This window comes from Trachurus japonicus, unplaced genomic scaffold (assembly GCF_045865225.1).
Source record: "Trachurus japonicus isolate A0001 unplaced genomic scaffold, Traja_1.0 AP030757.1".
Taxonomy (NCBI): domain Eukaryota; kingdom Metazoa; phylum Chordata; class Actinopteri; order Carangiformes; family Carangidae; genus Trachurus; species Trachurus japonicus.
Window position 1 is genome coordinate 118941 of NW_028220890.1, and position 23301 is coordinate 142241.

Below are 23301 nucleotides of genomic sequence, written 5' to 3' on the forward strand. Positions count from 1 at the left end.
TGTCTGCTCTGTTTTCACTCTGTGTTTCTCCATTTAAACAAGATTTAACAATATTGTTTCAGTGAAAAGAAGAAAACAATCTGATGTTTGTCTTTATATCTGAATTCAAAAGAATAAAAACAAATTCACATCTAGTTTATTTTGGGTGAAAGGTTTTGATGAGCTCCTCTCTGTTGCCACCGACTGTCAGGAGTCAAACCTTCACACTGCTGCTCTCTGCTGGACTGGTTGAGACAACACACTGCTTCATCTCCACACACTTCCTGTCTTCTTCACTTGTAGACTGTATTTCTTACAGTTGTATATTGTTTATTATTGTTGATGTAAATCACACACAGGATGAAACTAAACTGTCTGTAGATGTCCATTGTATAAACATGCTGATGACACGGTGCTGGCTGGTCTTTTGTCGTCATGGTAACACAGTTAATCAGTGGACATGTCGTCACTACAGTGGTGAGCTGACCAAGTGTGGTGAGGACAGTGTCCTGGTTATTGATGGAAATGAGACTAAGGAGCTGGTTATTGGGAGACACCACAGCACCTGTCTTTATTTTCCTCTGTTTGATCATCGTCCTGTCGATGTGGTGGAGCAGTTCAAGTGTTTAACAACTCTTTTATTAGAAAAAAAAATATATAGTTTCTAAATCCCAACACCACAGCCGTTGTCAAAAAGCCACATCAGCAGCTCCGTCCCCTCCACCATCAGAAAACAGCAGCCTCCCCCTCCCCCTCCTCACCACCTTTTACTGGCACCATTGAGTCTGTTTTATCCTATGGCCTCACCTCCTGGTTCAGCAGCTACACACTGTGCTGCTGTGTGTCGACTATTTACACTTTACTGAAAGCACTTTAACACACTGAGCTCAGGCTGATGTTCCACCGATATGTCTCATGTTTTTATGTTATCTGTTCTCATTATGTTCTTATTCTAATGTACGAAGTGGACAAGGAACGACAAAAAGAAAAATCTTGAATCTTGAGTCTTATTCATTAGAGCAACAGGAGCAGCAGAGGACTCCATTTATAGAAGACATCTCATTAAAGGTGGAGTCAGTGTGATTTACATCAAAAATACTGATAAAATGTACTGCTTTAAATAAAATACAGTCTACAAGTGGAAGTGTGTGGAGATGAAGCAGTGTGTTGTCTCAACCAGCAGAGAGCAGCAGTGTGAAGGTTTGACTCCTGACAGTCGGTGGCAACAGAGAGGAGCTCATCAAAAACTGAGACATGAACTCAAGTTGGTTTTAAATAATTTTTTACTCAAAACAAACTAGATGTGAATTTGTTTTTATCTTTGCCTTGAGCTCTTTTGACTTTTGATGGAGTCTGAACTTTGGATATTTCATCAGTGGAAGAAAATCATGATAATTCAAGTCCATAGAAGAAAGTGACTGATGTTATTGAAGTGAAGTGAATAAAGTGAAGGGAAGTTGAAGGGTTAAAATCACAGCTGAGGGGCTCTGTGGATTTGTACTTTTGTGTTTCCTTCACAGCTGTTCAACAACAAGTGACAGTGTTACTTCACCACCAAGCTGAATGTGTTGTTGTGTTTCTGCATCATGGTGACACACTTTTTTTTTCTTTTATCTGCTTTCACATTTAAAATCCAGAGCAAGAAACTTTTCACTCAGAGAAACTGGTCTGAGAAGAAGTCTGGGAAAAATCATCATTCAGAAAAAAGAGTGAGAATAAATAAAAGTTGAGGAGTTGAAGTGAAAAATGTGATCTAGAATGAGGAAGAAAATGTCATTTCTTTCTCTGTGAAAAAAACTCCCACTCAGAGGAAAACCACACAACATCCTGTGTGAGCCAAGGGGGCTGATGGGAGCTTCGAGGAGCCGTTACAAACCACGTGGCCTCGTCTCAGCTCACAGCTCGTCCTTGTTTGTCCTCGGCTGCATCAGAGCTCCACTTCTCCCCAGGTTCACCAGAGGAAACACCACAGCACAAAATGCTTTTCCTCCCAGCTGCTGCTCTGTGCTGTCTGTGTTCAGGTGAGTGTTTCCACACAACCAGGAGCCAACACACTCAACCTGTCACTAACACTCACACACTCACCTTCATCTACCTGTCTGTGTCTCTACAGCGCTGGTTACCATGGCAGCAGAGGAGCTGATTCAGGACCAGTTATCATTGACCAGGAGAGTTGATGAATCTGTCTCATTCAGCTGTGGAGGAACTAAACGGTGTACCTATGTACGCTGGTACCAGAAGAAAGAGACGGAAACATTCAGACTGATTCTTCGTATCAATAGAAATAATGGCGACGTGAAGTCAGATTACGACACTTCTCAGAAAAATGATTTCATAGCAGTTAGGAAAAAGAACGGCTGTGAGTTGGAGATAAAGAAAGTTAAAGTCTCTCATTCAGCCTCCTACTACTGCTCCTGTTGGAAGAGTGTTCCCCACAGTGAGAAAAGATCCGTGCAGCCTGTACAAAAACCTCCAGATGAACACAAGTCAAACAGTGGTAGTGACAGGAAGAGAGCAGTCGACCACAGACCACGTTCACATGTTTCACCTGCAGCTCAGACGCCTTTTCAAGACTTTTCTATGATATTGATTCATGTTTTCATCAGATATTTCAGCAGGTTTCCTGTTGTTCCCCACAGTGACGACAAAGAAGAAACACACAAGCTCAACGACAAAACAAGATGAAGACAAAACAAGAACAACTACTAAAACAATAAGAGGTCTGGAGCTCTCCGGATGTTTGACCAGAAACCAAAGTATTGGACAAAGTGAAATGTGACCTGATGGTGGCGCCAGATGAAGATTCAGAGGTTCAGCAAAGTGAGCAGCTTCATCCTGAGGGGAACATGAACGTCTGAACCAGTTTCAATGGGAATATTTGTTGAGATATTTGAGTGTGAACAAAAAGGAAAAACAACAAGAGACCATGTCATGTTGATATGAACATTAGAGAAACACATGATGGAGCTGAAACATGATCCTGGTTCATAATGTGTCGCCTCAGCTGACACATTCAGCAGCAGCAGGTTTTTGTATTAGTCTTTCTCACTGTGTGGGGGACGTACGACATCTTTGGCTCTGGGACTAAACTGTTTGTAACAGGTAAGAACAAACTTCTTCTTTTTTCCTTCAGTTGTTTTGTTGAAGAAGTTGAAAATGTGTTTGAAGTCAGAAATTCAAAGAAATATTCATTTTAACAAAAATAAACAACTTTAGGAGAAATAGATGAATCTATTAAAATATTACACATATTTGATATTTGAAAATTAATAAAGTAGACTCAATTTAATGAATAGAAGGAAAATATAACTATTCTGGAAATACAATTACGTTGATTTATACGTTTATAATTATGTTACCTTAACAGCACAGTTAATTTATAAAATGTTAAAACTGTTCATCTAATCAAAAATAAATATATTTTATACAACAGAGAATGTAACTAAATTTTACTGTTGTTTTAATTTAGGCTCAAAACAAAATATAGTAGTAAAATAAATGTTATATGAAATCAGTCAAAATTAATATGAACGTATGTAAGTAGTATAAAGTATAAATATTTTAGTCTGTTTTTTCTCTTTATTTATCTAATATGAAATGAAAATTAAAAAACACATGAACATTTGGTTAATCCTGTATATTCCTGATCTGTCATTATTTATATGATAATAAATATTTTGATCTGCTAGAATGAGACACTTGAAACAATGTATGAAAAAATCCATGCACACTTTTTCAATATTTTATTGTTGTCAGAAAATATCAATTTAAACAGGCTGATGTTCATAGGAACTTTTTTTAATAGAACTGCTATAGCCTATATCAAAGCGTTTTTTTTTAAATTAATATTATTCTTGAAACTAAATAAATATATATAATAATGTGATGATATAATATCATTAAGATGATTTAGATAATGTGAAGATAAAATCATTTTCCATCTCTGTATTTTTTTATGTTGACTCCTCTCTGATTAAATAGTCCATGATACATGATGTGTAAATGCTACAATGCTGAATCATATGATTATGATGAATGTATTAGCCTATAATTACCTCATGAAATTTAGGAAACATAAAATGTTTGGTTAGTTCTGTATATTCTTTATCTATCACAATTTATATAATAATAGCCTAAATATTTTTTGATCTGTTGAAAACATTGTCAATTTAAGAAAAACACATGCACCCTTTAATATTCAATTGATATGTTGTCAAAAAATATGAATTTAATGTTGATTTTAATATTAATGGAACATAATATCATTTCTATGATATTCTTCTAAGATGATATGTGTATTTGATACTGTGTATCTTACAGTAGTAGTAGTTGTTGTTTTTGTATGACTATAGGCTACCTAACACTGAATTAATAAAATGTGAGAATGAAATATAAAAAAGACAATTTAAATAATGTAAAGATTTAAAAATATTTCTTCCATCTCTGTCTTTCTTGAAGTCGACTCCTCTGTGATGAAACAGTGAACACGTCCATGATACATGATGTGTAGATGCTGCAGCTCAGTAACTCTATGTACAGGTGAACCAGTGTGTGTGTGGACCTCTGTGCTGTATTGATGAGTAGTTGAGTGATCAGAGTCCATGTATTTTCCAGGATCAGACTGAAAGCAGTGCAGTGCTGGAAGCTGCTGTTGACTGTGTGAATGTGTGTCTGTGCTGCTTGTTGCTGCTGTCAAACTTCAGATGAGCAGGTGGTGAAGCCCGTGGTGAGCGTGTACCCAGCAGCAGCCAGAGCCCACCTGGAGGGGAAGAGCTCCCTGCTGTGTGTGGCCTCAGCCATGTCTCCTCCTCTGGTCCAGTTCTCCTGGAAAAGACACAAGGAGGACGGTGAGCCTCCCCTGCTGATGGAGAGCAGCTGGAGCTCACAGAGTCGGGACGCTCCGCCGCCATCTTGCTGGTGGACCGGCCAGAGGACGCCACGTATAAATACCGCTGCTACGTGAAGCACGAGGGGGGCACGGTGGAGGCCCAAACACTACAAGGTGATGAAGGCTCGGTGACTGTGTTGAGCAGTGATTCAGCTTCATGTGGAGACGCTGTCACAGAGAGCAGAGCAGCAGAGCTCACACATTTCTCACCACAACTCCAAACATCCCACTCCTTTTCTGTTTCAGAGCTTCCAGCTCCAGCAGCTCCCTGTCCTCCAGAGAGAGAGTCAGCACGCCTGGCAGCTCTGCACCAAGCTGACTGTAAGATCACCTGCTGCCTCTCTGCAGGGACAGCTCCACTGCTCTGCTGCACTTAGGGCCCAATATCAGTCTGTTCACTTTCTGCTCATCACTGAGGGACTCAAACATACACTCCCTGATTGTGTTAGAGTGTCCAACAGCACAACAAAGCCCAGTCACAGAGCTTTCACTGCACCATCTGACTAACAACACCTGTTGGGGGCGCTGGACTCAATGTCTCCACTCATTCATATTTCTATACATGAAGAATGAATCTAATGAGTGTGTGAGGTCAAAGGTCACAGAAACAAAAAACTCATTGAGTCCAACTTCAAACTGTGTGTTTTTCTCTCAGTGATGCTGCAGTGGTTTGAATTGTCAGCACCACTTGACAGCAGAAGGTGATGAAGGCTCGGTGACTGTGTTGAGCAGTGATTCAGCTTCATGTGGAGACTCTGTCACAGAGAGCAGAGCAGCAGAGCACTGACTGATTTCTTGTTGACTCCTTTTCTGTTGCAGTGCTTCTTCCCCTGGATCCTCTCCAGCCTCAGTGCAGGGTGAAGCTGCTCTGTCTGCTCTACACAGTGCTGATAGTGAAGAGTCTGCTGTACTGCTGTGGACTCTCTCTGCTGATGAGCCTCACAAACAAGGGACCGTCCACCAGCTGCACACGTGCTGACTGACTGTTTTCTGCTCCACTTTACTCTCCATCACATCTCATCACTTCATCTCATTTATCTCTTTCATCACAGATTCAATAATGTGTCTCTTTATTCACATGTTAGAAATTATTACATCCAACATGTTTTTTTTAAATATTTTTTATATTCATGCTTAAGTAGATACAGGCGTTATGAGATCAAGTTCAGAGAGCCTATCACTGATCTGAAGCTATATACATGTCAAACACAAATAGGCTATGTACATTTGTTAAATTTAAACTCTTTACTTTACTGTTCTTTATCCACTTTTTCGTGACATATTCAATATTATATATCAACTTCACTGAACTATAATTTGTCTGGTAAATATCCTTTTGATTATTGTTTATTTTACTTTCTCATGTTTCTTTTTAATATTTTCTGCTGTGTGGCTGTTGCCAAATTCATTCACTGTAAAATTCTCAATATATCAATAAATTGGAGTTTTTGCTTTTGATTAACAACTTTGTTTTTATTGAATCAGATTTTGTTTTAATATATAAATAATTGTAAACAGACTCAGTTATAATGATCAGATTTATTGACACTTGCAGCTCATTCAAAGATGGAGGTCCAGTCACACACAGCATTGTGTTACTGTTGTGTTAAAAACAAAGTAAACAGCATTTTTCCACCTGTTTGAAATAAAAACACAGAAATTGTGTCTGTGTTAGTTTTACTGAACCATGAACCCAGTTCTTTAAGAGTCATGAGGCGACACTCACATGTGACAGAACATGAGCCAACACAAACCTGATGATGCGTTCAAATGCACCAGCTTTGTGTTTTTTACCTGAGAAAATAACTGGGTCATTTTTACAGGATTTGTTGGGATCGTCTCAAAGTAATAATGTCAATATTCAGCAGAAGCTAATTCCACACAACAATGAAGTGTTAACTGCACAGAGGTGTGTTGTTGTGTTTTTGATTCATGTCACTCAACACAATCAGTCAACTCATGTTCAGACTACAGAGTTTATCCTAACAGGCTGTGTGGGAGCACACAGGGAAGCAGTGGAGGAGATTTAACAACCAATGGAGTCTGATTTATTTCATGTTTGATGTTGTAAAACTGACTCTACTCCATGGGAGAGGATCTGCCAAAAATAATCAGATTTGGGTGTTTTTATCATTAAACTTAAACATGAAGCATCTTTATCAACTTTTACACTGTGGACGTACAACTCTACGCTGATGACACTGTTGTTTACTCACACAAACAAAATGGCAAATTTCAAAACCATGAACATGAAATCATTTATGAGCCATTTGAAATATCCAGGTTAAATAAATAACATTATTTACTTAAAATGAACACAAATGTAAACTCAGGACTATTTACACGAAACTGAAAGTGTCACATTACACAGACAATACAGTACAACAACATTTAATGATGTTTTAAAGATCATGAAATGAATTCATTCAGATATTCATAAGTTTACATGTTTCAATCTTAAAAATTAATTTGAAAATGTGTTGAAAATGATATAATTATGTAAGTTTACTTCAACAACTAAACAAGTGTAGAAATTGAAAGTCTTCTTTGATCAACTTGTAGAGACGTCACATCAGAAAACTCTCCTCTGTGTCCTGTTGGAGGCTCCTGACAAACAACCTGCACCAGTTGTGTAGCAGCTCTTTGTTGCAGGGGTCAAATGTAACGTGACCTTCGGCTGCTAAAACTCCACATCCCCATGACAACATGAGCTGGACCAGAGCTCCAGGTGGGTGGTGTTTGTGGGTCTGTGAGCTCAGATGAACTCTGTGTGGGTGGAGGGCTCAGTGGAAACAAGTGTCACTAATAGACAAACCACAGAGATGAGTGTGTTCATGAGTGTGTAGAGCAGCAGATATGAATCTGTTCTCACTAGTTATTAGGACGGACTGAAAAACTTCTGAGAACCAATCAACACTTCCTTTCCTGCAGCAGACGAACCGTGTGGCTTTCTGCTCTGCAGCCTCCACAACGTGAGCTGTGGCTTTTCACCTCAACAACACAACGACAGCTACAAACACGCACTCTGATAAAGAGACAATGCAGGAAGGATCTTTGTAATGTTACACAACATTTAGCAAGTTGAAGATGATATAATTTATGTTTATTTGTATTTACTTTGAAATATCAGTAAAGTTTCAAATGATCACTTGTGAATAGTTTCATATTTCCAACTTTACCTGAATGTGAAGTAACTCACCTGCTGTTTTATTTGTGTGTGTAAACATCAGTGTCATCAGCATTGACTGAGAAATGTGTTAAATATATTTAATTTTCCAAGAAAATGTCACATAAAGCTCCTCAATCTGCTCAGGTCTCATTTTATTATCTGACTAATTCGTCCAGTGTTTTTAGTCTTTAGAGAGTTCACAAGAGACAAACTACAAACTGAAGTCTCAGAGTCTGGAGAATCAAACTGGACACTTTGACTGAGGTGTTGGTGGACGCACTGATTATGATGTGAAATTAGGAAAGAGTCACAGACAAAGGAAACAAGTTGGTAACATTAAAAACAACCATTTAAAAAGATTTTGATATTAAAGTTAAATAATGTGATGTCACACCAACAAGCAATGAACATCAGCTGTACGTTAGATATTCACCTGTATATTTTTCAATCAAAATCATGAATAATTCCTTTTGATAAGTGAGTTTATAATTAAGACTCTAAATTATTTGACTGTTCACACCCAAGGCAATCGTTAAAAAAAATACCTTATTATTAGGAAGTATTTTACACTTTATATGCTCATTAATTTGTTACTTGACAATCAAAGTTTTAATTACTTTTCAATTTTAACTGTCACATTTTGCCAATGGATCAAATTATATTTTAAGTTCAATGAAAATTTTACTCCACCAAGTTTAAACTGTGTTTGAACTGAGACAATGAGAGTTTTCAACACTGACTCCTTGAGTGATAATCAAAAAAATATATATACAGTATGTATACAAAAAGATTTTCTCAGATTGACTCTATACACAAATCCCCCAAAAATGTGCACACAAAATTAAAAGTGACTTGTATCTGTTGTAAAATGAAGTGTTGCATTGAAAATAAGTGATGTAATGAAAAATGGACAATACAGTTTTTTTATTGATGTTTTATTGAAAGGAAGAATAAAGATCAATGAAAAAAGGACCTTAAAAACCAAAATCACATTATATTGTAATTCACAATAACATTGAAAGAATTTGATTAATAAAACACATTGAAATTAAAGAGAAAGAGAAAAATGAAATATCTAGCAAACATCTATTTCTGTTGTTACGCATGTCATGAGTAAGAGTGGAAATTATAAAATGAAACAACATAACACAAGACGAAAAACACAACCTTACTCAGTAAAAATACGCACGGATATATGTGTTTAACCCCTTGAAGTCTCAGGGCCCAGCATGCATTAAAAGCAATGGGACCCATAGGCCAGTGGGTTTAAGGGGTTAATTTGTTTAGGCTATTTGTATAATATGAAAATGAAGAAACACATCAGACTTGAATCTGTGACGAAAGAGATAAATGAGATGAAGTGATGAGATGTGATGGAGAGTAAAGTGGAGCAGAAAACAGTCAGTCAGCACGTGTGCAGCTGGTGGACGGTCCCTTGTTTGTGAGGCTCATCAGCAGAGAGAGTCCACAGCAGTACAGCAGACTCTTCACTATCAGCACTGTGTAGAGCAGACAGAGCAGCTTCACCCTGCACTGAGGCTGGAGAGGATCCAGGGGAAGAAGCACTGCAACAGAAAAGGAGTCAACAAGAAATCAGTCAGTGCTCTGCTGCTCTGCTCTCTGTGACAGAGTCTCCACATGAAGCTGAATCACTGCTCAACACAGTCACCGAGCCTTCATCACCTTCTGCTGTCAAGTGGTGCTGACAATTCAAACCACTGCAGCATCACTGAGAGAAAAACACACAGTTTGAAGTTGGACTCACTGATGTTTTTTGTTTCTGTGACCTTTGACCTCACTCACTCATTAGATTAATTCTCCATCTATAGAAATATGAATGAGTGGAGACATTGAGTACAGCGCCCCCAACAGGTGTTGTTAGTCAGATGGTGCAGTGAAAGCTCTGTGACTGGGCTTTGTTGTGCTGTTGGACACTCTAACACAATCAGGGAGTGTATGTTTGAGTCCCTCAGTGATGAGCAGAAAGTGAACAGACTGATATTGGGCCCTAAGTGCAGCAGAGCAGTGGAGCTGTCCCTGCAGAGAGGCAGCAGGTGATCTTACAGTCAGCTTGGTGCAGAGCTGCCAGGCGTGCTGACTCTCTCTCTGGAGGACAGGGAGCTGCTGGAGCTGGAAGCTCTGAAACAGAAAAGGAGTGGGATGTTTGGAGTTGTAGTGAGAAATGTGTGAGCTCTGCTGCTCTGCTCTCTGTGACAGCGTCTCCACATGAAGCTGAATCACTGCTCAACACAGTCACCGAGCCTTCATCACCTTGTAGTGTTTGGGCCTCCACCGTGCCCCCCTCGTGCTTCACGTAGCAGCGGTATTTATACGTGGCGTCCTCTGGCCGGTCCACCAGCAAGATGGCGGCGGAGCGTCCCGACTCTGTGAGCTCCAGCTGCTCTCCATCAGCAGGGGAAGGCTCACCGTCCTCCTTGTGTCTTTTCCAGGAGAACTGGACCAGAGGAGGAGACATGGCTGAGGCCACACACAGCAGGGAGCTCTTCCCCTCCAGGTGGGCTCTGGCTGCTGCTGGGTACACGCTCACCACGGGCTTCACCACCTGCTCATCTGAAGTTTGACAGCAGCAACAAGCAGCACAGACACACATTCACACAGTCAACAGCAGCTTCCAGCACTGCACTGCTTTCAGTCTGATCCTGGAAAATACATGGACTCTGATCACTCAACTACTCATCAATACAGCACAGAGGTCCACACACACACTGGTTCACCTGTACATAGAGTTACTGAGCTGCAGCATCTACACATCATGTATCATGGACGTGTTCACTGTTTCATCACAGAGGAGTCGACTTCAAGAAAGGCAGAGATGGAAAATATTTTAAATCTTAAAATAATATTTAAATTGTCTTTCTTATATTTTATTCTCACATTTTATTAATTTAGTGTTAGGTAGCCTTTAATCATACAAAAAACAACAACAACTACTGTAAGATACACAGTATCAAAGAAACATATCATCTTAGAAGAATATCATAAAAATTATATGATGTTCCATGATATTAAAATCCACCTTAAATTCATATTTTTTGACAACATATTAATTGAATATTTAAGTGTGCATGTGTTTTTCTTAAATTGACAATGTTTTCAACAGATCAAAAAATATTTAGGCTATTATTATCTAAATTATGATAGATAAAGAATATACAGAACTAAATTTCATGAGGTAATGATAGGCTATAATAGGCTACATTCATCATAATCATATGATTCAGCATTGTTGCATTTACACATCATGTATCATGACAGACAAAGACAGAGATGGAAAATGATTTTATCTTCACATTATCTAAATCATCTTCATGATATTATAAAATTAAATTAAAAAAAAATAACTTTTTGATAAACCTACCGTAAATCATCATAGCAATTATATTTTAAAAAATCCTATGAACATCAGCCTGTTTAAACTGATATTTACTGACAACAATAAAGTGTGCATGGATTTTTTCATACATTGTTTCAAGTGTCTCATTCTAGCAGATCAAAATATTTATTATCATATAAATAATGACAGATCAGGAATATACAGGATTAACCAAATGTTCATGTTTTTTAATTTTCATTTCATATTAGATATAAAGAGAAAAAACAGACTAAAATATTTATACTTCACACTGCTTACATACTTTTATATTAATTTTGACTGATTTCATATAACATTTATTTTACTACTATATTTTGTTTTGAGCCTAAATTAAAACAACAGTAAAATGTAGTTACATTCTCTGTTGTATAAAATATATTTATTTTTGATTAGATTAACATTTTATAAAATAACTGTGCTGTTAAGGTAACATAATTATAAACGTATAAATCAACATTAATTGTATATCCAGAATAATTATATTTCCTTCTATTCATTAAATTGAGTCTACTTTATTTATTTATTTTAAATAGCCTATCATCCAATATGTGTAATATTTTAATAGATTCTTCTATTTCTCCTAAAGTTGTTTGTTTAGGTTAAAATTAATATTTATTTGAATTTCTGACTTCAAACACATTTTCAACTCCATCAATAAAAGAAATTAAACAAAATAAAGGTTTGTTCCTACCTGTTACAAACAGTTTAGTCCCAGAGCCAAAGACCCTGTCTCCACAGTGAGAAAGACTAATACAAAAACCTGCTGCTGCTGAATGTGTCAGCTGAGGCGACACATTATGAACCAGGATCATGTTTCAGCTCCATCATGTGTTTCTCTAATGTTCATATCAACATGACATGGTCTCTTGTTGTTTTTCCTTTTTGTTCACACTCAAATATCTCAACAAATATTCCCATTGAAACTGGTTCAGACGTTCATGTTCCCCTCAGGATGAAGCTGCTCACTTTGCTGAACCTCTGAATCTTCATCTGGCGCCACCATCAGGTCACATTTCACTTTGTCCAATACTTTGGTTTATGGTCAAACATCCGGAGAGCTCCAGACCTCTTATTGTTTTAGTAGTTTTTCTTGTTTTGTCTTCATCTTGTTTTGTCGTTGAGCTTGTGTGTTTCTTCTTTGTCGTCACTGTGGGGAACAACAGGAAACCTGCTGAAATATCTGATGAAAACATGAATCAATATCATAGAAAAGTCTTGAAAAGGCGTCTGAGCTGCAGGTGAAACATGTGAACGTGGTCTGTGGTCGACTGCTCTCTTCCTGTCACTACCACTGTTTGACTTGTGTTCATCTGGAGGTTTTTGTACAGGCTGCACGGATCTTTTCTCACTGTGGGCACTACTCTTCCAACAGGAACAGTAGTAGGAGGCTGAATGAGAGCGTTTAACTGTCTTTATCTCCAATTCCCAGCCGTTCTTTTTGACAGATGTGAAATCATCTTTCTGAGGATGGCCGTAACCTCGGTATATGTCGCCATTATCTCTCCTAATATGAAGAATCACTGTGAATGTTTCCGTCTCTTTCTTCTGGTACCAGAGTACTGCAACACTGTCACACCCTTCAGTTCCTCCACAGCTGAATGAGACAGTTTCACCAACTCTCCTGGTCAATGATAACTGGTCCTGAATCAGCTTCACCTCTGCTGCCATGGTAACCAGCGCTGTAGAGACACAGACAGGTAGATGAAGGTGAGTGTGTGAGTGTTAGTGACAGGTTGAGTGTGTTGGCTCCTGGTTGTGTGGAAACACTCACCTGAACACAGACAGCACAGAGCAGCAGCTGGGAGGAAAAGCATTTTGTGCTGTGGTGTTTCCTCTGGTGAACCTGGGGAGAAGTGGAGCTCTGATGCAGCCGAGGACAAACAAGGACGAGCTGTGAGCTGAGACGAGGCCACGTGGTTTGTAACGGCTCCTCAAAGCTCCCATCAGCCCCCTTGGCTCACACAGGATGTTGTGTGGTTTTCCTCTGAGTGGGAGGTTTTTACAAGGAGAAAGAAAAGTGATGAACTCTGGTGAGTGGATCAGAGAAAATGATCATTTCATGGCAGCAACATTAATGTGGAAACGGGTATTTCATTTATATTGTATATATATGATTTTGTGAATGTGTCCAACATAAAGTCCTGTTTGCTGATGACACCAACTTGCTCCTGTCCAAAACATGGGAATGGAGAAAGTGGAGACTTGGTTCAAATGCAACAAATTATCACTCAACATAAATAACACAAATTACATTGAATTTAATTATATCAGAAATCAAAGTAACACAGTTTATATCCATCTCACCATTAAAGATACAGAGAGTAAAATCAACAAAATGTCTTGGTATCCACAAATTAATTAACTTTAAGAGTCTCACTGATGAATTCATTAACAAATTATCAGAATATACAGGTTTATTTTTCAAATGAAGTCATTTTCTTCCTCTCTCTGCTCTCCTCACTCTATATTGATCCCTTCTTCAACCACATATCAACGACTGCAATATCATTATGGTGTCACACTTTCCCAAGTTCTCTCATCAAACTAAAGAAAAGAAAGTTGTTGGTGCAGTAACATGGTCTGACTTCACTGCTCCCTCTGGCCCACTCTTCTACACCTCTGGTCTCCTGAGGCTTCCTGATTACAACACCTATCACACTGCCTGGATCATGTTCCAGGTTATCAATAGACTCAACAATCGATCATGTGAGCTCGTCACAATCTCCCATCTCCTGCACACAAACAATACCAGGAAAATAAAAATCTAATTTGAGGGGAAAAGTGAAAACTCAAATGCACTATAGCCTGAGTATTGTGTGTAGAGGTTTTCATCACTTCAACTCTTCATCTTTGATTTATTCTCACTCTTTTTTCTGAATGATGATTTTTCCCAGACTTCTTCTCAGACCAGTTTCTCTGAGTGAAAAGTTTCTTGCTCTGGATTTTAATGTGACAGCAGATTTTAAAAAAAGTGTGTCACCATGATGCAGAAACACAACAACACATTCAGCTTGGTGGTGAAGTAACACTGTCACTTGTTGTTGAACAGCTGTGACGGAAACACAAAAGTACAAATCCACAGAGCCCCTCAGCTGTGATTTTAACCCTTCAACTTCCCTTCACTTTATTCACTTCACTTCAATAACATCAGTCAGTTTCTATGGACTTGAATTATCATGATTTTCTTCCACTGGTGAAATATCCAAAGTTCAGACTCCATCAAAAGTCAAAAGAGCTCAAGGAAAAAAATAAAAACAAATTCACATCTAGTTTGTTTTCGGTAAAAAAAAACAAAAAAAAAAAACAACTTGAGTTCATGTCTCAGTTTTTGATGAGCTCCTCTCTGTTGCCACCGACTGTCAGGAGTCAAACCTTCACACTGCTGCTCTCTGCTGGTTGAGACAACATACTGCTTCATCTACACACACTTCCACTTGTAGACTGAATTTTTATTTTACCACCCCACATTTTATCATTATTGTTGAGATAAACCACACTGACTCCACCTTTAATGAGATGTCTTCTATAAATGGAGTCCTCTGCTGCTCCTGTTGCTCTAATGAATAAGATTCAAGATTCAAGATTTCTCTTTTCTTGTCGTTCCTTGTCCACTTCGTACATTAGAATAAGAACATAATGAGAACAGATAACATAAAAACATGAGACGTATCGGTGGAACATCAGCCTGAGCTCAGTGTGTTAAAGTGCTTTCAGTAAAGTGTAAATAGTCGACACACAGCAGCACAGTGTGTAGCTGCTGAACCAGGAGGTGAGGCCATAGGATAAAACAGACTCAATGGTGCCAGTAAAAGGTGGTGAGGAGGGGGAGGGGGAGGCTGCTGTTTTCTGATGGTGGAGGGGACGGAGCTGCTGATGTGGCTTTTTCACAACGGCTGTGGTGTTAGGATTTAGAAACTTTATTTTTTTTTCTAATTAAAGAGTTGTTAAACACTTGAACTGCTCCACCACATCGACAGGACGATGATCAAACAGAGGAAAATAAAGACAGGTGCTGTGGTGTCTCCCAATAACCAGCTCCTTAGTCTCATTTCCATCAATAACCAGGACACTGTCCTCACCACACTTGGTCAGCTCACCACCGTAGTGACGACATGTCCACTGATTAACTGTGTTACCATGACGACAAAAGACCAGCCAGCACCGTGTCATCAGCGTGTTTATACAATGGACATCTACAGACAGTTTAGTTTCATCCTGTGTGTGATTTACATCAACAATAATAAACAATATACAACTGTAAGAAATACAGTCTACAAGTGAAGAAGACAGGAAGTGTGTGGAGATGAAGCAGTGTGTTGTCTCAACCAGTCCAGCAGAGAGCAGCAGTGTGAAGGTTTGACTCCTGACAGTCGGTGGCAACAGAGAGGAGCTCATCAAAAACGAAATAAACTAGATGTGAATTTGTTTTTGTTCTTTTCAGTTCATACATGAAGACAAACATCAGATTATTTTCTTCTTTTCACTGTAACAATATTGTTAAATCTTGTTTAAATGGAGAAACACAGAGTGAAAACAAAGCAGACAAAGTGACGGACTGCTCCTTTAAGAAGTGTGTGATCAGTGTCAGAGTCAGTTCCACCACTTTGAACAGGATTTCTGTTTCTATCGTTGACTCTGTTTCTGAGGATGTGTGATCTCCTGGTGCTGCTGAGCTTTTCTTTCATCACAGTTCATCCCAGACACAATCTGTGACGCTGAGCAGTCGGATCATTTTCACCTTGAACAACTGTTTGAAGAGCGACTGTGTGTTCTGGTCACGTGGTGAAAATCATCTCTTCACAGTCGTAGACAGGAGCCACATCAGTCCACGACTCCTCCCACTGTGTTTGTGTGATGGATTTGACACAATGAGCATCGACACTGGTCCAGACAAAGGTCCAGTCTGCAGGTCCAGAGGGGGGACATGTGGATTCAGTCGGACTCTTCACAGGACCGTCCTCTGGCTTCGTCTGCACACACTCATCATTCAAAGCAGAACTTTATCTGAAATGTAACTTTACATAAGATTAAACAAACAAGTGGGACTGAACTTTGGGGAAATGTGAATAAAATGATGCAGCAGAACATTTGATGGAGTCTGAACTTTGGATATTTCATCAGTGGAAGAAAATCATGATAATTCAAGTCCATAGAAACTGACTGATGTTATTGAAGTGAAGTGAATAAAGTGAAGGGAAGTTGAAGGGTTAAAATCACAGCTGAGGGGCTCTGTGGATTTGTACTTTTGTGTTTCCATCACAGCTGTTCAACAACAAGTGACAGTGTTACTTCACCACCAAGCTGAATGTGTTGTTGTGTTTCTGCATCATGGTGACACACATTTTTTTTCCTTTTTTTAATCTGTCACATTAAAATCCAGAAGAGAAACTGGTCTGAGAAGAAGTCTGGGAAAAATCATAATTCAGAAAAACGAGAGAGAATAAATCAAAGATGAAGAGTTGAAGTGATGAAAACCTCTACACACAATACTCAGGCTATTGTGCATTTGAGTTTTCACTTTTCCCCCCAAATAAGATTTATTTTCCTGGTATTGTTTGTGTGCAGGAGACGGGAGATTGTGACGACCTCACATGATCGATTGTTGAGTCTATTGAAGTCAGACCATGTTACTGCACCAACAACTTTTGTAAAGATGTAGTTTGATGAGAGAACTTGGGAAAGTGTGACACCATATTATATTGCAGTCGTTGATATGTGGTTGAAAAAGGGATCAGTATAGAGTGAGGAGAGCAGAGAGAGGAAGAAAATGTCTTCAATTGATAAAAAAACCTGTATATTTTGATAATTTGTTAATGAGACACATAAAGTTGATTAATTAATGGATACCAAAACATTTAGTTGATTTTACTCTCTAAATCTTTCATGTTGAGAGGGATATAAACTGTGTTACTTTGATTTCTGATATAATTAAATTATAGTTTTATTGATGCTGACTGATAATTTGTTGCATTTGAACCAAGTCTCCACTTTCTCCAGCTCCATGTTTTGGACAGGAGCAAGTTGGTGTCATCAGCAAACAGGACTTTATGTAGGATGTTGGACAATATAAATAAAATACCTGTTTCCACTTTAATGTTGCTGCTGATGATCATGATCACAGAGTTTGTCACTTTCCTTTCTGAAAACCTCCCACTCAGAGGAAAACCACACAACATCCTGTGTGAGCCAAGGGGGCTGATGGGAGCTTTGAGGAGCCGTTACAAACCACGTGGCCTCGTCTCAGCTCACAGCTCGTCCTTGTTTGTCCTCGGCTGCATCAGAGCTCCACTTCTCCCCAGGTTCACCAGAGGAAACACCACAGCACAAAATGCTTTTCCTCCCAGCTGCTGCTCTGTGCTGTCTGTGTTCAGGTGAGTGTTTCCACACAACCAGGAGCCAACACACTCAACCTGTCACTAACACTCACACACTCACCTTCATCTACCTGTCTGTGTCTCTACAGCGCTGGTTACCATGGCAGCAGAGGTGATGCTGATTCAGGACCAGTTATCATTGACCAGGAGAGTTGGTGAAACTGTCTCATTCAGCTGTGGAGGAACTGATCGGTGTGATGGCGTTCCAGTATTCTGGTACCAGAAGAAAGAGATGGAAACATTCAGACTGATTCTCTGGTTTCATAGAAATAGTGGCAGCATAACCAAAGGTTTTGACCATCCTCAGGAAGCCGATTTCACATCTGTTAAAAAGAACGGCTGGGAGTTGGAGATAAAGAAAGTTAAACCCTCTCATTCAGCCTCCTACTACTGCTCCTGTTGGAAGAGTGATTCCCCACTGTGAGAAAAGATCCGTGCCGCCTGTACAAAAACCTCCAGATGAACACAAGTCAAACAGTGGTAGTGACAGGAAGAGAGCAGTCGACCACAGACCACGTTCACATGTTTCACCTGCAGCTCAGACGCCTTTTCAAGACTTTTCTATGATATTGATTCATGTTTTCATCAGATATTTCAGCAGGTTTCCTGTTGTTCCCCACAGTGACGACAAAGAAGAAACACACAAGCTCAACGACAAAACAAGATGAAGACAAAACAAGAAAAACTACTAAAACAATAAGAGGTCTGGAGCTCTCCGGATGTTTGACCATAAACCAAAGTATTGGACAAAGTGAAATGTGACCTGATGGTGGCGCCAGATGAAGATTCAGAGGTTCAGCAAAGTGAGCAGCTTCATCCTGAGGGGAACATGAACGTCTGAACCAGTTTCAATGGGAATATTTGTTGAGATATTTGAGTGTGAAGAAAAAGGAAAAACAACAAGAGACCATGTCATGTTGATATGAACATTAGAGAAACACATGATGGAGCTGAAACATGATCCTGGTTCATAATGTGTCGCCTCAGCTGACACATTCAGCAGCAGCAGGTTTTTGTATTAGTCTTTCTCACTGTGGGAGCAGATCACTCTACATCGTCTTTGGCTCGACTGGAACTAAACTGTTTGTAACAGGTAAGAACAAACTTTTATTTTCCTTCAGTTGTTTTATTGAAGAAGTTGAAAATGTGTTTGAAGTCAGAATTTTCAAAGAAATATTAATTTTAACAAAAATAAACAACTTGAGGAGAAATTAATACATTTGTTAAATATATATGTTATAATTACACATTGGATTTCTGTGTATATAATGTACGTTGATCAACACTTTTATAATTATGTTTCCTTAATTAGGCTACCAATAAATCTTATAACTATTCATCTCGTCAATATGACAACATTTTATATAGAAAATAAAACAAAATTGTTGTTTTCATGTAAAATAAAAAATACAGTAGTATAATAAATGGTATCATGTGAAATGAGTAAATATTTTTGTTTACTTCATTTAATTTAATTTCTTTATTAGGATTAACCCCTTGAGGTGTATCACCTCGTTTTCGAGGGGGTCCCAAGTAAAAACTAGAAAAAGCATTTCCAAGAATGGAAATGGTGTGACTGCTGAAAGCAGCTGAACGCTGTTGCAGAATTAGCAAATAGTGCAAGCAGTGATCACCATACAAACGCTTGACCAAGGTCGGAATCGAACCCACAACCTCATGGTCAGTAGACTTCCACTGTGCCTCTAGGCCACAGTGCACACACAGTTGCAGAGACTGTTGTCTGTTAATGATCTGCACACTGTCAACATCAAGAAAGCTTGAGAGTCAAGCTTGAATGACTTAGAATGAAAATTTCTGTGAATTTCAGGCTGAGAGCAGCAGTTTCAACATGAAGTAAGTTATCAGAAGTCAACAGAGGACGACTGGGAAAATAATTCACTATAATTGTTGTTGAGGCAAGATTTGAACCAGCAACCTTCAGGTCTCCAGACCAGCAAGCTAACCACTAGGCTACAGACAGAAACAGTATGTGAGGGGTAAAGAAAACCTTTGATAAGAGGATCACTGGCTTCTGCTGAGAAAAAAAGTAAGGAATCGAACCCATGACCTCATGATCAATACACCTTTACTCTGCCACTTTGCCACAGAGAGCACAGACATAAGCATGTTGCCATTGTAATGTGATGATGTGCTGCAAACGGTGGCAGAAGCAATTAATGCGTCTCTTAACGAACACCTGTAACCAATTGAGGGTGGGGGAGGGGAGCAGAATTCAACATCACATAACAAGATTGCTCAGCCTGGATTCGAACTAGTGACCTTGGGGTTGGCAAGCGCACTGCTTACAAGACTGTTGTCATTCATTGTAATGTGATGATGTGCTGCAAACTGGTACGAGTAATCAAGGAGATAACAAACACCTGTAACCAATTGAAGGCGGTGGAGGAGAGCAGAATTCAACATAACATAACAAGAGTTCTTCCCTTTGATTCGAACCAGTGACCTTGGGGTTGGCAACCAGCCACCCTAACCCCTACACTACAGTGGAGTCGTGGAGAAGAGAGGTTGAGACTTTGATGAATGTGAGATTTTTCAATGATGCTTAAAATAAAGAGAAATTAGTATAAATTAGCCACACCAAGTAAGAAGAGGACTTTTTTGTGACCTGTGACTATTTTTTGGTGAATTAAAATGAATTAAAAAGCACTTAACGGCAAGTTACAAAGTTGAGCTCCTTCTCCTGCTGTTGTGAAAAAAATGCATTGGGCTGAATGAGAGCAGAGAGCTCCCTGGCTGCATTTAAAAAATATTTTAAATTATTATCTAAGTCTCTTTGCATTTTTGACCAGAATTTTAGCCAGAAGACAAGTGTGGCTACAAAACTGGAGAAAATAATTTGTCTAGAGTTTAATTTGTGGCCGTGCTGACAGTTTAGCCAGAAAAACTTTTTTGCCTCTATCCACTCTGGCACCACTCTAGCTCTGCTCGTTAGACGCAATACACACACATTATAAAGCTGAAAAAAATCAGAAAAAGTTAAATATTTGAAAAAGTATAAATAGTTAAAAAGAGAAAAGTAATGCCGATAAAGTTCAAAAAAAGCTGCACGTTTTGATATATGAATTGTTGAAATAGCACAAAGTATGAAGGACTAGAAGAAGACCGTAAAAAGGCGGAAGAAAATGGCCAAACAGAAGAACAATAGTGTGACTGATTCCAGCAGTCACACTAATAAGAAAGAAACATAAAGAAAAGAAAATAGAAACAAACTAGAAAAAGCATTTCCAAGAATGGAAATGGTGTGACTGCTGACAGCAACTGAACGCTGTTGCAGAATTAGCAAATAGTGCAAGCAGTGATCACCATACAAATGTTTGACCAAGGTTGGAATCGAACCCACAACCTCATGGTCATTAGACTTCCACTCTGCCTCTAGGCCACAGTGCACACACAGTTGCAGAGACTGTTGTCTGTTAATAATCTGCACACTGTCAACATCAAGAAAGCTTGAGAGTCAAGCTTGAATGACTTAGAATGAAAATGTCTGTGAATTTCAGGCTGAGCACTAACCATATGGCCACAGAGAACCTGAGTTACAATGAGCTTTATACTATGAGGAATCAAAGACTGTCCAATGACAGCTGAATAATTGGAATCAAAAGTCAAGCAATGAAGTGAAAAGACTGAGGCAGGAATCGAACCCATGATCATATGATCACTAAACCTTTACTCTGCCACTCGGCTACAGAGAGCACACTGCTTTCAAAACTGTTGTCATTCATTGTAATGTGATGATGTGCTGCAAACTGGTATGAGTAATCAAGGAGATAACAAACACCTGTAACCAATTGAAGGCGGGGGAGGAGAGCAGAATTCAACATAACATAAGAAGAATTCTTCCCTTGGATTCGAACCAGTGACCTTAGGGTTGGCAAGCAGTTACCCTAACCCCTACACTACAGAGGAGTTGTCAAGAAGAGAGGTTGAGACTTTGATGAATGTGAGATTTTTTGTGAAAAAGTTAAATATTTTTAAAAGTATAAATAGTTAAAAAGAGAAAAGTAATGCCGATAAAGTTCAAAAAAAGCTGCACATTTTGATATATGAATTGTTGAAATAGCACAAAGTATGAAGGACTAGAAGAAGACCGTAAAAAGGCGGAAGAAAATGGCCAAACAGAAGAACAATAGTGTGACTGCTTCAGCAGTCACACTAATTAAAAAGCACTTAACAGCAAGTTACAAAGTTGAGCTCCTTCTCCTGCTGCTGTGAAAAAAATACATTGAGCTGAATGAGAGCAGAGAGCTCCCTGGCTGCATTTAAAAAATATTTAGTGTGACTGCTGAAGCAGTCACACTATTGTTCTTCTGTTTGGCCATTTTCTTCCGCCTTTTTACGGTCTTCTTCTAGTCCTTCATACTTTGTGCTATTTCAACAATTCATATATCAAAACGTGCAGCTTTTTTTGAACTTTATCGGCATTACTTTTCTCTTTTTAACTATTTATACTTTTTAAAATATTTAACTTTTTCACAAAAAATCTCACATTCATCAAAGTCTCAACCTCTCTTCTTCACAACTCCACTGTAGTGTAGGGGGTAGGGTAACTGCCTGCCAACCCTAAGGTCACTGGTTCGAATCCAAGGGAAGAACTCTTGTTATGTTATGTTGAATTCTGCTCTCCTCCACCGCCTTCAATTGGTTACAGGTGTTTGTTATCTCCTTGATTACTCATACCAGTTTGCAGCACATCATCACATTACAATGAATGACAACAATTTTGAAAGCAGTGTGCTCTCTGTAGCCGAGTGGCAGAGTAAAGGTTTAGTGATCATATGGTCATGGGTTCGATTCCTGCCTCAGTCTTTTCACTTCATTGCTTGACTTTTGATTCCAATTATTCAGCTGTCATTGGACAGTCTTTGATTCCTCATAGTATAAAGCTCATTGTAACTCAGGTTCTCTGTGGCCATATGGTTAGTGCTCAGCCTGAAATTCACAGACATTTTCATTGTAAGTCATTCAAGCTTGACTCTCAAGCTTTCTTGATGTTGACAGTGTGCAGATCATTAACAGACAACAGTCTCTGCAACTGTGTGTGCACTGTGGCCTAGAGGCAGAGTGGAAGTCTGATGACCATGAGGATGTGGGTTCGATTCTGACCTTGGTCAAACATTTGTATGGTGATCACAGCTTGCACTATTTGCTAATTCTGCAACAGCGTTCAGTTGCTATCAGCAGTCACACCATTTCCATTCTTGGAAATGCTTTTTCTAGTTTAAATTATTATCTAAGTCTCTTTGCATTTTTGACCAGAATTTTAGCCAGAAGACAAGTGTGGCTACAAAACTGGAGAAAATAATTTGTCTAGAGTTTAATTTGTGGCCGTGCTGACAGTTTAGCCAGAAAAACTCTAGAATGTTTTTTTGCCTCTCTCCACTCTGACACCACTCTGGCTCTGCTCGTTAGACGCAATACACACACATTATAAAGCTGAAAAAAGTCAGAAAAAGTTAAATATTTTAAAAAGTATAAA

At 38.9% G+C, this 23301-nt stretch overlaps 1 protein-coding gene and 1 pseudogene across 1 annotated transcript; one reads left to right on the plus strand and one right to left on the minus strand.

The window, feature by feature from the left end:
- Positions 1–1868: 1868 nt before the first annotated feature.
- LOC146960031 (immunoglobulin lambda-1 light chain-like) lies at positions 1869–5919 on the plus strand (annotated as a pseudogene).
- A 3445-nt stretch (positions 5920–9364) lies between these two features.
- LOC146960032 (uncharacterized) lies at positions 9365–13357 on the minus strand. The gene is made up of 5 exons (XM_085772693.1): positions 13202–13357; positions 12538–13109; positions 10308–10644; positions 10101–10175; positions 9365–9601 (listed from the first exon to the last, which is right to left on the minus strand). Exons 1-5 carry the CDS (start codon positions 13242–13244, stop codon positions 9438–9440), a joined length of 1191 nt encoding a protein of 396 aa, XP_085628819.1. The 5' UTR covers positions 13245–13357; the 3' UTR covers positions 9365–9437.
- Positions 13358–23301: the final 9944 nt, after the last annotated feature.